Source organism: Anser brachyrhynchus (assembly GCF_964034855.1).
Source record: "Anser brachyrhynchus genome assembly, chromosome: 3".
Classification (NCBI taxonomy): domain Eukaryota; kingdom Metazoa; phylum Chordata; class Aves; order Anseriformes; family Anatidae; genus Anser; species Anser brachyrhynchus.
The window spans coordinates 374,370-387,876 of record NC_137696.1 but is presented as its reverse complement, the minus strand read 5'-3'; the positions used below and the strand labels follow the sequence as shown (position 1 = coordinate 387,876).

General features: G+C 50.3%; 1 protein-coding gene across 1 annotated transcript; it reads left to right on the top strand.

The window, feature by feature from the left end:
- Nucleotides 1–3,110: 3,110 nt before the first annotated feature.
- On the top strand, nt 3,111–12,548 carry LOC308192794 (uncharacterized protein; the record flags this gene model as incomplete). Its single annotated transcript, XM_080586706.1, has 7 exons — nt 3,111–3,138; nt 5,268–5,452; nt 5,749–5,856; nt 6,033–6,183; nt 8,601–8,932; nt 12,134–12,207; nt 12,433–12,548. The coding sequence occupies 7 exons, from the start codon at nt 3,111–3,113 to the stop codon at nt 12,512–12,514; spliced, it is 960 nt and encodes a 319-aa protein (XP_080442832.1). The 3' UTR covers nt 12,515–12,548.
- Between the last annotated feature and the right edge of the window lie 959 nt (nt 12,549–13,507).

Below are 13,507 nucleotides of genomic sequence, written 5' to 3'. Positions count from 1 at the left end.
TGCTGCGGTTTCTGCACGTGTCTTATAACGTAGGTTCCCTGCTTAACTTGCAATTTATGAGGTTCCTACCAATGAGCACTTTCCTGTCCATGCCGAACGCAGCTGAGTTGCAGGCTACCATTAAACATCAAATGTTTGATATAGATTGCTAATAGCAAATCGCAACTGTTAAGAATATATGCTAAAAAAAAATTAGCACAGAAAGTAGAAGCTCTAGGCTGTGAGTGGTCTGTCCCATACTGATACTGCATGTTTGCACCGAGGCAGAATGATTGCTTTCACTCGCTTGTGGAGCGATGAGTCTAGGCTCTCACTGCTAGTATTTTTAGCAAGACTGATTGAGCATTTCTCTAACATATGAGCAAGTGTTTGAGGAGCAAGTGATGGGTATGGGCACTTAGAAAGAGACTGCCAAAGGGCAGCTTCCTATTTTATAACTGAATTTTGTGAGCGTTGGTCCTCGTTTCATACTGAAGGGGAGTATGCTCTAGTGAAGGGAGTATGTTCACGTGAAAGGAAAAGGCACTAGTCTCCCTCGTCTGGCATTATTACTTCCTTGCTGCTAGCTCTCTTCTTCATAGAAAGCCAGCATGTTTCCTCGTCACATTCTAGTCTGCCTGCCTAGACTTCAGCCTTTGCCTCCTGGGTCTCTTGCCTTGCATAGACAATCTCTCCCCTTCTCCTCTTCTTCTTCATCTCATTTGTAAACCTTTTATCAGGCTGATTCTTACTGGCTTCCCACCCCCCGACCTTTTTCTTTTTTTTCTATTTTTTTTCTATTTCTATTTTTTCCTTTTTTCTATTTTTTTTTTTTACAGACTTAGGATGGCTTGTCTTGTTAGTTACTTTTCTTCCTGCCAGCCCCCAGCCTCAAGTTCTCCGATGCGACTTCAGAGGATCATCTTTGATACCTCCGCATCTGAATAATACGGTTTCTGTCCCATGCTGTAGCTGACGGCAGGACGGACTCTGAGTGCAGAGGAGAGGTTGCTTCCTCCCTGGTTTCCTATTGCGTCCCATACTGGTTTGGGTAAGCAATTTCAGAGGAAATTTGACTTCTCCGTGGAGCAGCGTGTGCCTGACAGCTAGCTGGAGACAGCACACACGGCATTGAGTCAGCGCTCCGAGTGCGGTCCTGAGTTGCAGTAAAGGTAAAACAATTGCAGACTGACAGTTTAGCTTCTAAGGAGCATCTACAGATAGCACGTTTGCCTCTGATGCTTAAAAGGCGAGGGTCCGAGATCACATTTCACGGACTGCTTCCTAGAGATTTCAAGAAATGCAATCGTTCTGAAGCACAGCCGCGCTCCGTTATTGTTGAAAGGGAACGAACTGCCTTGAGACCCGTTACGTGGGAGGGAACCGGGGGCGGAAGTGACGTCAGGGCGTGCCCTCACCGAGGGCCAAAACGGCTCCGTGATTGGCTGGACCGTGAGGGCGGATGCGGTGTCCGAGCGAGCCGTCAGTGAGGGCGGGAGCATTCCGGGATTGGCTGGGAACCCAGGGCGGAAGCGGCGTCACGGCTAGCCTTCACTCAGGGCGGAAACGCTCCGTGATTGGCTCGGAGGAACCCAGGGCGGAGGTGCCGTGCAGGGCTTGCCGGCACTATGGGCGGCAGCGGCCGGGTCGGGCCGCCGAGGCGCGGTGCCGGTGCCGCCCCGGGCACGGAGTAGCGCGCACCCCGAGCACACGGCGCTTGCCAGCTTTACGGGAGCAGGTTATGTAGCGGGGCTACATAACACAGAACAGCTTCAGCTGTCGGGGGAGGGGAAGGCGACGGGGTCTGGCCGCGATGCCGGGGCAGCGGGAGCCTCTCCGGCTGCCGAGCTTCAACCTGCCGCACAGCTCAGCTCAGCGCCGCGCAGCCGTTTCCTCGCCCCGTTCCTCCAGTCCCCCCGCTCCGGGAAAGGCGGGAGAAGCGGGGGTGGGGTGGGTAAAGCGTGCGCGTTGAGATAAAGACAGTTTAATAGGACAGCAAATTAAGAGAAAGTAACGACAACAGCGTGTACGCACACGCAAAGCTACCGCCGCGCGCGTGTCCGGTTGCCCGGCCGGTTCCTGAGCAGCAGCCGCCCCCCGGCCGTCCTTCCCAGTTCCGGACGCCCCTTCGCGGCCAGCTCGGGTCGCCGTCCCGGTCGCGTCTCCTCCCGGCTCCCGGAGCAGACAAAGCGTCTCCCCTCCGGCCCGAGCGCGCTCAGCGCTCGCAGCCCCTCCTCGTGCGGCGGCTCCGCTCCCCCTTCTGCCGCGCCCGGCCGGCCGCCCGGGCCTTCCTTGCCGACGAGAGCGGCCCGGCCCGGCCGGCCGCGCGCAGGTCCCGCGGCGCTGCTCGGTGCCGCCGGGGCGGGCGGCCCGGGGCCCCGGCCAATGAGGCGGCGGGCGGCGGCGCGGCTCCGGGGAGAGGGGCGGGGCATGCAAATCACGCCGGAGGGGAGGGGAGGGGGGCGGGCGAAGGGGCGGGGCGAACGCCCAGAGGAGGCCGAGCTGCGCCAATCAGCGCGGAGCGGAGGTCGGGCGCAGGGGCTCGGTGGGCGGGGCACGCGGGCGGTGAGCCGCGGGGAGGGAGAGGCGGTGCCGGGGGCGGGGCATGCAAATTCGGCGCGGGGCCGAGCGAATCGGGCGCGCGGGGGCCCGAAGGGGCCGCTGGGAGGCCCCGGCGACGCGGCGGCGGGGCGCTCGGGGGTCGCGGCTGCGAGCGGAGCGCCCGAGAGTGGGCCAGAGCGGCGGGTTGAGCCCCGGGAGGGCGGGGGCGGGCGGTGGAGCAGCGGCCGTGAGGTGGGGGTGGTGGGCGCGGGAGGGGGTGCGTGTGTGCGAGGTTGAGTGAGCGCCGCTGCGCTTCAATGGCCGGCAGTAGTGGCGCGGAGGGTGGCGCAGTAAGCGGGGCGTTGAAGGGGGTTCCGGCGCCTGCCAGTGAATTGGCAGAGTAATTAGGAACCGGCCGTTCCGTCACGGGATGTTCGCAGTTTCGGTTGGCTAGATGGAAAGGGACCGTAGCGTCCGTATCTGTATCCTTGATCGTAGTAGCAGGAGTTTTGACGGCCCTTGGTTGTTGCATTATCCCCTGTGTAAAAGGACTGGTACAGCGGCTCACTGAAACTGCGCTGTTGAAACAAATGACCGTGGAGCCACCACCTTACTCACGTAAGGCGATGATATTAGAGGGGATGGAAAGCAAAGAAGGTGAAGAAGAGGAAGAGATCTACCAAATTACACCGCAGAGAAAAGTTTTGCAAAAATCAACAATTTATAAAGAAGAAAAGGGGGGAATTGTGGGAATAAAAATGTTGTTTTTGCAGAGTTACGTTGTTTAGAGGGAAGGAATGCGGTGTTGAGATAGGCTCGCAGTGATAAGAAAGCTTAACGGACAACCTTGTAAAATGCAGACAACCGGACTCCTCAGAGCAGCTAGGTGAAAATCACGGTGTCAAGTCAGATCAGTGAAGAAACATTACCGCTTCAAACAGTAAAAAAGTCAAAAGAAATTTGAAATTGAACAGGCCGGCAACTGAAGGCCACGTAGTGTCTGTGAAGCGTCGGATAGGTTGTGAACCCGGAATACCCAGTCAGTGGGGAAACACGGGAGGGTCCCGGTCGTCGAGAAAGAAAGTACATAAACTGTACTGTGTGACTAGTAGGCGCGCTCCTGCTTGTGGGACGCGTGCCATTGCGATCGCGAATAAATTACTACTTCACTGAGATCCTCGCCTGAGCCTAAGCTACTGGCTACGGAGTGTTTCTCACGCTCCCTGCGCGTAATCCTGGCTACAATATACCGTGTTATCGAAGGTGCCTTTTAAACAACATTGATAGAAACTCAGGGGGCGATAGTACTGACCCTGGGTGTGGAATTATCCACGCAGGGAATAATCCACGCTGCACCAAATATGGTAGCCACAGGAGCGCTAATATACATAGCGCGTGCCAGATGCGACGTGAGAATCCTGCAACTGGATGGCCTGTCCCAAATGGCGAGAGGTGGTACTGGCTACGTGGCAATAAAGCCAGGAAGGTGTTGCCCCTGGGATGGAAGGGAGCTTGCACCCTGGAGGCAGTAATTCCAAACGTGACTATTATTGAAGACCCACAAAGCCAAAGCCCCCTTGAGACCACACGCAGGATTAAGCGGACTCCAGACAATTCTCTAGTAAAATTCTCTAGTATTTCACAGCTTTGCAAGGTGGTTTTTACCTCGGTGAGGGGTGGGTGAATTAGAAAAAGCTATTGCAAATATCTCCGCTATAACTGAAGAACTAGAAAATAAGTTTGATAAGTTTGCAAAAATAGCACCGTAGAATCGAATAGTATTAGATTCATTAATAACCTCATAAGGAGGAGCGTGCACTGTAATTAATGCTAGTTGCTGTATAGATGTAGATCAAACGGGACGGATTTGACTGATATTTGGGGGGAAAAAAAGGTATACTGGGGGGCGTGGGGGGGGAAAGATCCTACATAGAGTAGCTCAAGATGACAGTTCCTGGGCATTTAGAAACATGTGGGAGAAACTAACTTCGTGGTTACCTGAACAGAATTGGCTCAAACAACTATTTGTTGGTATTGTAAAAATAATGGCGTTGTACGCCTCCCATCCCCCGTGACATCCGAAGAAGACTATTGCGCCTTAACGTTGGAGAAACTCAAGAGCGCGGTACGTGAAGAGGTGCAAAAACAACAGTAGGAGTAAGGAAAGGAGAGGAGGGAGCTGTGAGAAACTAAGTTGTGTTTTTGCAGTAGAGAACTAATTTTCTGTATTCCGAGGTAGTTGTGCAGTCATAATGAGGAGAAACGCCACGTGGGTAAGCGGACAGTAGGCGGCCTCACTGTTCCGAAATAAGGCAGAAGCTTGAGGAAAAACAGGTTGAGCAGCGTGGGCACGGTAAAACAAAGATCACAGGTTCCTGAAACATAAGAAAGGGGAAAAAAAAAAAAAAAAGGAAATACGAAGGGAGAAATTAAAGGGTTGAAAAAGAAGTAAAATTGTACATACATGGTACATACAGGGGAGGGGATCAGGCGTCGGGGAACAGGGAATAAAAGTTGATGCTGTGCTTACTGCAATGCGCTCCTGATCGGCAGGACGCCCGCCACTGCAACCGCGAATAAAATAGCCTCACAGAAGATCGCGTGTCAAGAAAATTATTTGAGATGTTTCTCGCAGACAGACTTGACGAGAGAGGACCAAGAACACCCGCGCCTTCTTTAAAAATAAATAAATAAATAAATAGATAAAAAGGCAGCACGGGGGCAGCCTCAGGGTCGCCTTCCCACAGGGAAGCGGCGCCGTGATTGGCTGGACAGTGAGGGCGGAAGTGGCGTCACGGCTAGCCTTAACTCAGGGCGGAAACGCTCCGTGATCGGCTCGGAGGAACGCAGGGCGGAGGTGCCGTGCAGGGCTTGCCGGCGCTATGGGCGGAAGCTGTCGGGCCGGGCCGCCGCGGCGCGGTGCCGCAACGAGGTTGGTGGTCGGCGCCGGGCCGGGCCGGGCCGGGCCGGGAGGCGGCGAGGCGGCGGGCGGTTGGGGCGCCACGCGGTCGGCGGCTTCTGCGGAAACGGCCCTTGTGCGGGGCGGGGGCGGCGCCGGAGCGGAGCGGAGCGGACCGGGCGTGCGGCGGGGTCTGCACTGCGCGGAGCTTCGGAGGGCTGGGGGAGAGGGGGGCGAAGCGGCGCGGGGGGGGGCGGTTGCGTGCGCTTGGCCGACTCCCCTCTGGGGCGGATGGACTGCTCCGTCCCGCGGCATGCTGGGAGCTGTAGTTCTGTGGCGCGCGGCCGGTCTTTCCCCGAGCCGGGGCCGCGGCCGGGGCCGGGCCGTGCGCGCCGGGAGGCGCAGGTTGCCGCTGGCTGCGAGCGCGGCTGCCGGCGGTGAGGCGAGCGAGAGCCTTCGGGGGCGCTTCCCCGGAGCGTCGGGCCGGGAGGGGTGGGGGCTGCGGCGGCCGGGCGCGGGTCCTCGCTGCGCTCGATCGTCGGGCTGCGCCTCGGAGGTTTTCCTCCCCCCGCGCGCTGACGGCCGGCTCTCTCCTTTCCCTGCGGCTCACCAGGGCAGAAGCAGCTCCCCGCCGCTGGGACCCCCGCGGGGTTTGTCGCCGAGCGAAGGTGGCGCGGCAGCTGAAGGGAGGAAAGCTGCAGCTGGCGTGCTGCAGTCGCAGGTTTCCCAGGAGAAAGAGCAGCCCGTCTGTCCCAGCTGTCCGGGTAAGTCGCAGCGACCTCCGGGTGAAATCCGGGCGTGAAGGGGATTTTGGTGGCTCTCTTAGACGGCTAGCCCTACCAAAGGTCGCATCGGTTACAAAAGGTAGTAGTAACCTTGCAGTTTGTGTGTTCTGTAGCGTCTGTAGCACAATAAACTGGCAGGTGAAGGAATGAGCGGGTACAAATACACGTGACTCTACAGCTGAGATTAAATAACGTGCAGGTTCTTCTGCGTTTTGTCTTTCAAAGCGCGTTGTTTGACTCGGTGGTCCTTAACGATGATCCTCGGTGGTCCCTTCCAACTCAGGATATTCTACGATTCTGTTGTTGCCGAGCGCCTGAGCTTTTTGCTCACATTACTGAAGAAAGGAATGGCTGTGCTTCTTCCCCACCCCCCCCTCTTTTTCTTTTTTTTTCCTCCCGCTTCAGCTTTAAGAATTATCCTAGAAACAATGAACAAGTGCTTGCAGGGCTTTATGGAACGCTAGTTGTGGTCAGTCAAGAACGACTTGGGAGGCAATTCCTTTCGTGGAATTGTAGAGTGATCGAGAGATCAAGGCCAGCGTTGTGAAGAAATAGTGCCAGGTTATAGTCACAGGTGACTGCCTTCTGAAGGGAACAGAGGCTCCCATCTGCAGATCAGACCATCTTTACCGAGAGCTTTTCTACCTGCCTGGGGCTTGGATCAGGGACATTGCTAGCGAGCTTACGAGCTTAGTTCAAACTTCAGATTATTCCCTACTCCTGCTCTTTCACGTGGGTACCAACAAGTTTGCAGCAAGAAGTCTGTGTTCAATCAAAATAAATTTCAGGGCCCTGGGAAGATAGCTAGAGGATTCAGAAGCACGGGTTATCGTCTAGTATTTTGGGATATATTAAACACAGTGTAGCCAGCTGGTCAAAAGAGGTGATTCTCCCACTGTATTTAGCGTTGGCGAAGCCTCTCCTTCAATATTGTGTGCGATTCTGGGCTCTACAATATAAAAAGAACGTTAAGATCCCTGAAAGCGTACAGAGGAGGGCAACAAAGCCGGTAAAAGGATTGGAAGGCACGCCCTGTGTGGACGCTACGGTACTTCGGCTAGCTCCTCGGAATTGTATATAGTCATGAGTAACGCTCCTGATTCTAAATACATAGTCTTTCCCTGCATATAAGCCGAACGCTATTCTACAATCGTTTGCTTCTTCCGGCAGTGGATCCTGTCTTTCAGTGATTTATGGGTACTTTACATGTCCTGGATATTGCTTTCCAGATACCTGGAGCTTGCTAGCTTTTCTGTCTCCCAGACGTGTGGCTGATAGTGGTCTAGTCTTGTGAGCTGTGCTGCCGTGAAGTCTGTCACCTGTTGATGTTGAAGGTACTTTTCTGGAAAGAGGAAGGTGGTAGGTACAGTTTCACACCAGGCCATCAACAAAATCACGTACTCTTTTTATCATCTCCAGACGTGTTTCCTTCGGTGGCTTCTGGACTTTGGTCCATATTGTAGGCCCCGAGAAGGAAGGAGGTTGGCTTTTCATAACCACAATTTCTTCCAGCTGTTTCAGATGGATTTCATGGTTGATTCTAGTTGAAATGACTGCCTCAGGAAAAAAAAATAACAAAAATGGTAGTCCAAACAACTTATAAAAAAATAAAAATAAAAAACAAACGAAAACACCGCTCCCATTTCCTCACAGCTTATTCATTTGCTGTGGTATCTTCTTTATGGAAAGAAGTGTCCTTTCCTTCCCAAGCTGTAAAGGAAGAGTTCAGGTACTCTTCACTTGTGCGCTTTAATCTGTGACGTGTTTGTTCGCATAGAACTTCTGGGAAGTTTGGCGGTAGAGTTTAGGGTTTACATGTTAGGTAAACAGAAGTATCGCTCAACTCAGAACATAGTTAAATAAAAGTACAATATTTATTTAAAATGAATAAGTGTGTGTCTATAGTCTTGTGTCCTTTCTTTGCAGAACTCAATAGTTAGCCTTTATACATATTTCTAAGTTGCCCGGTTTATCAGTGTACAACACAGCATTCGGGAATATCATCTGAGATTTTAGGTGAAGAGGACTGTCCTTTGTTCAGTTGTGCACTCTTGTGTGTCAGCCCTGATTCTGAACCGTATAAAAGCTGGAAACTTCTTTCCGGTTTTCTCTCTAACCTCACTGAAGTGTGGGTACTTCCCAGCGTACGTGATGCTATTCAGCATGTGGATATTCTGTTTCCTCACACTAGCTACAATTCCGGTGAAGTTACGCATCTTGAGCCTGCATGTTAGTGTTTCATCCTTTCAGTTCCACAAAAGGAGGGTTCAGTGGAAGTTTTGAATCCTGTAGAGTGGAATACAGGTTTTTAGCCTCAAAGGCTTTAGTTATTTTTCCCTGGTGAGCTTTGGAACAGAAGATATGTAACATTAACAATTTTTTATTATTCATTTCAGGACTCTTTGACAGCCCTCCTGGATCCGATGATGCAAAGCTCACTGACATATCCTACCCAGGAGACCAACAATCGGTGACGTTTGGAACCAAATCCCAGGTGGGAAACATAAGTGATCAAAGTGGAGCAAGAATTCGTGTTGAGCATGGGGATTCAAATAACAAGTGCATTTTCGGGAACTGGCTCTATCCTTCATCGCAGGTGAAAGCAGCTCTGTGGGCCCTCCAAGGAGGCACCTCTGCAGTGATTGCAAGTGGAACCCACCCAAAGATCTCGGGTCATGTCATCACAGGTGTTGTGGAAGGGAAGAAAGTTGGAACTTTTTTTTCAGAGGTAAAACCTGCAGGTGAGTACGGAAGTAACATGTACATTGGGAGCTGTAGAGATTTCCTGGAAGTTTAGGGTCAAAATTTGGCTAGGCCTGCCTGTTCAACAAATGGGAAACTACGCTCTGCTTGACAAACGGCTTTTGAAAGGTAACTTTTAATGTTGGAATAGAACATCTTGAATCCTCTGCTCGGGTTCCTTCCAGCTGATGACTTGCTGCATCAGACTTGCATTCAAAGAACTGGGTAGAATTTGTATTGCTTTTAGTCTTAGAGGTTATCATCTATTATTGAAGATTCCAGGGTGAAAGCGTGCATATAGAATGTACGGCTGAACTAAGATAGTGTGTAGTTTGGGTTTTTGTCGTAAGTTCTTTTAATGACTCGGTCTTTTGTTACCGTATGCAGGAATGTTTTCCTGCCTCTGTGTTGCTGTGACAATGTAACAAGGGCCGCAGAAAGTCAGACCAAAGATCGGTGGTCTTAGCAGAATGGAACGAGTATAGAGCGATACTTGTGACTTGCACTTTAAGACAAGCCAATGCCTTTGAGTATAAAAACGCTTAATGTGTTTCTTGTAAAAATCGGCCATATCCTTTGAACCCATGTAAACACTTAGCATCCGTGGGTCACAGCAGTCACGAGCCTTAACTAGGTATTGTGCGTAAACTCTGGAGCTAGCACTATGTGGAGAACTGCTTCCTTTATTTTGTGTGTGTTTGTGGGCAGGAGGAGCGTTGAAGTTTGCTTCCTGCTAGCTTTTGATGCCCCCGCCTTCTGTATGGAAAGAGAACACGGGTGATCGATCTCTGTTCAACTTCTATGATATGAGACATCGTCTTTTCCCTCATCGTCTCTTTGTCACATGAAAAAGGTTTTTTCTTAGTCCTTTTCTACAGAAACTGTTCCAAAAGTTTGGCGATCCCTGTTTCTCTTGGCTGAAACTGTTTTTATTCTACTGTGACCTTTTTAAGATAGGCAAAAATAAAATTCTGTGTAGCATCCAAGATGCAAATGAACCTTCAGTTTATGAGATAGCAAGGCTAACTTTGAGTTTTGATCAGACTGGTGATGTTTCTTGTTGCCTTTCCTAGGCCTTTTCCAAAAGCTTAAACGTGTAAGTTGCTCTTCGACGCTGATGAGCATTGGGGTGATGTTTTCATAGGATTATGTGCAGTACCGAGGCCTGATTTCCCCTTTTGCCTCTGCATTTCTTCACGTTTATCTGCTTTGAATTGTGCTTGCTATTTGGTTGCATAGCGGCTGCAAAGGAATCACAGGCTGGTTGAGGTCGGAAGGACCTCCAGAGGTCACCCGGTCCAACACCCCTGCTCAAGCAGAGCCACCCAGATCTGGTTTTCCAGGACCACGTCCAGACAGGTTTTGAAACCTCACAAAGACCGTGACTCCACGACCTCCCTGGGCAGCCTACGCTAGTGCTCAGTCACCCTCACAGCGAAAAAGTATTTACTGATGTTCAGGAAACCACAGGAGGGGAACATCCTATGTTTCGGCCTGTGTCTGTTGCCTCCTTTTTTGTTCCTTGGGTACCAGTTAGAAAAGTCTGGCTTTGTCTTCCTTCCACCCTCCCTTCGTGTATTTACAGACATCGATGAGATCCCCTCCAAGCCTCCTCTTCTCCAGGCCGAACGGTCCCAGCTCTCCCAGCCTGTCCTCATAGGAAAGGTGCTTCAGTCCCTTACCGTCCTCGTGGCCCTCCGTTGGACTCTTCGCAGTGTGTCCAGGTCCCTCCTGTACTGGGAGGCCCAGGCCCAGCACTCCAGGTGCGGCCTCACCGTTCCTGAGCAGAGGCGGAGGATCGCCTTTCTTGACCTGCTGGCAATACTTTGCCTAATGCCACCCAGGATACCCTCAGCTGCTTTTGCAGCAAAGGCACATTGCTGTTTCGTGTTCAAGTTGGCGTCCACCAGGAAACTTAGCTCCTTTTCCGAGAAGTTCCTTTCTGGGAAAAAGTGCGATATCAGCGCTTTTCACTTTGTCCTACTGCAATAAATTTGTATCAGCTATAAAGCTTTTCATCTTGTAACCCCACGTCTCAGACGATTACAAATATGGTGAACAGCAAAAGTAAAGGTGAAATCTTACTGCGACCCTTCCTCTACCATGGAACGTGGTTACTCCCATTCTTTCTTTTGTCTTCTGTCTTCCAAAACACACTTGAAATACTCAGGTACCTTTTTAAAATGAACTCTTATCTCCTCGCGTGTGTCACTTTTTTTCAAAGAACACGAAAATACGCTCTACTTTATAAAGTATGACCTCGCTTTAAAAAGCTGTTTTAACGCTCCTTAATTAAGTCTTCTTAATCAAGTGTCCGCTAGTTCTTTTCTTACCTCCTGTTATTTTCCTTAATGTGGGAATTCCTGCTCTGGCAATTTCTGTAGGACGCTTCTGAAATAGAAGTCCGGGCCTATTAGTCACATTTCAAGTCATCTGTCCTACAGACAATTTCAAGAGAGTTAAAAATGAAAACGTAGCCTATCCGTGAGCTACTTGAGAACTCCTTAGTGAAATGCTGCGTGAGCCTTTTGACTTGTTACTTCTGCTTCTGTTTCAAAACTTGTTCTGTATCGTTTCAGTTTGAGACAGGTTCTTTGATATCCACGCCAAGAAGAAAACCTTTCTTCCGTAGGAACCCTTCAGTGTGCACAGGGAGAGGCGTGGAGAGAGCAGCTATTCTGCAAGCTGTTACTCAGGCCGCTTTTGGCTTCCAGCGCTGTTTGTACATTCCCGTGTTGTTTTGCAATCTTTTCTCTTTTCGTTAGTTGTCTAATTAAACTTTTTCAAAGGATGCCTCCCTGTTTTCAGTTTTCTCCTAAATCTCTCCTGAGATTTAGCCGTCCTTGTATTCTTTTGCTCTTTGTCAAGTCTCTTTGATACAAGCTGTGTGCAGCTTTGATACGAGCTTGTTTGTCCCCTATGACCTGGATGATCTTGCTGAATCTCCGTGATGCCTTGAAAAGGGCTGTGCTCGGGGACCGTGGCAGCATTTTGGTATCTGATACAGATTTTCCTGTTCTGGCATACAGTGAATTTCTTTGATATGTCTATTAGGACCGTACCTGTTTTCCTGCTTTGAGTAAAGAGTTGGAAGATGAAAGGTTAGCGTTCGTTTCCTCCCACATGGGCTGTAACCTTTGTCTGCGTGTCTTGTGGTTGTGTTTTGTTTGTTTGTTTGTTTTGGCAGGCCCTCCAGCAGAGCAGCAGGGTGAAAGGGCTCGAGCTGGTGGCAGGACCCTGGCAGCTCTGCAGCCTGAGCAGGTGAGAGAACAGTATGTGCTCACTCTTTAAGGTTGGGAACACGTGGCAAGCCTTAAAATACAGGTTTATAACACAAATGGGTCCTGGAAAAAATCAGCTGGCTCCAAGCATCCAGGGAGTCAAGACGGCGAGAAGATGTGTCAGTAGAAATGAGCTGAAGTGAGCCAGATGTCAAACACCACGGACTTCATATAAGGATGCAGTTCAGAAACTTTTCTCTTTCAGAGAGCGGAGATTGATTATCGTCTTGCTGACTTGTTACCTGATCAGAGAGAAGAAATTCTCTTGGCAAACGAGAAGGACTTAGAAGAAGCTGAAAATAAAGGTAATATTATGGGTCCTTTCATGGTACTCCTGTTGTCATGAGCTTTTCTGGGCCTCAAAGGAAATGAGCAGAACTAGAATATTCCGTCACCTGCAATTGGATATTACGGCTGTCACAGGTTAGTGAGCCCAGGACTTTGAGAGCTTGTCAGTGGAAACAGCTGCAGCTTCCATAATTACATGAGAGATGTCTTCATCAGAGAAGACAGAGAGGCCTTTGAAAGCAGCAACCCACGGCATTGTTTAAAAAAAAAAAAAAATCTAAATAAATAAATAAATAGCGTTTTCTTTTGCCAAAGGAGGCTCGCTTTAGGAATTGAATATAGCAAGTATCTGCCCTGTTATCGTCATGTATGAAATAGCATGAGTATCTCCTGGGCTGGTTAACGTAATGTTTGGCCCCTGTGGGGAAGGTTGTTACTGAAAAATGATGCTTTCCGGAACGAACCATATTACCTTCTGACTGAGGAAAGTACAGTTCAGGCAGCATAGACTAAATCCGTTCTCTTGCGTTCGAGGGGTGCATCGAGAAGCTGGTCTTGGGTTAGAAAATGTGTGAAACTGGCACGTCGCAAACTGTAATGCAGAGAGATCTTTGATAACAAAAGTGTATTTCTGTTGGTGAGTTACTGGAAGGCTGCAAGAAGTCTTGCCTCAAAAGACTCTTCTGAAATGAATTCTGTTGCCATCCCAATTTTTTTTTTTCTACGGGCACATTCTTGGGACTTGCTTCTGCAATGTCGAGAGTTATTCAGGGTTGGTTTTTGATACCCAGCGTAGAGAAGGAGTTAGCTTACGTTCAGGTGCTGCGGTTTCTGCACGTGTCTTATAACGTAGGTTCCCTGCTTAACTTGCAATTTATGAGGTTCCTACCAATGAGCACTTTCCTGTCCATGCCGAACGCAGCTGAGTTGCAGGCTACCATTAAACATCAAATGTTTGATATAGATTGCTAATAGCAAATCGCAACTGTTAA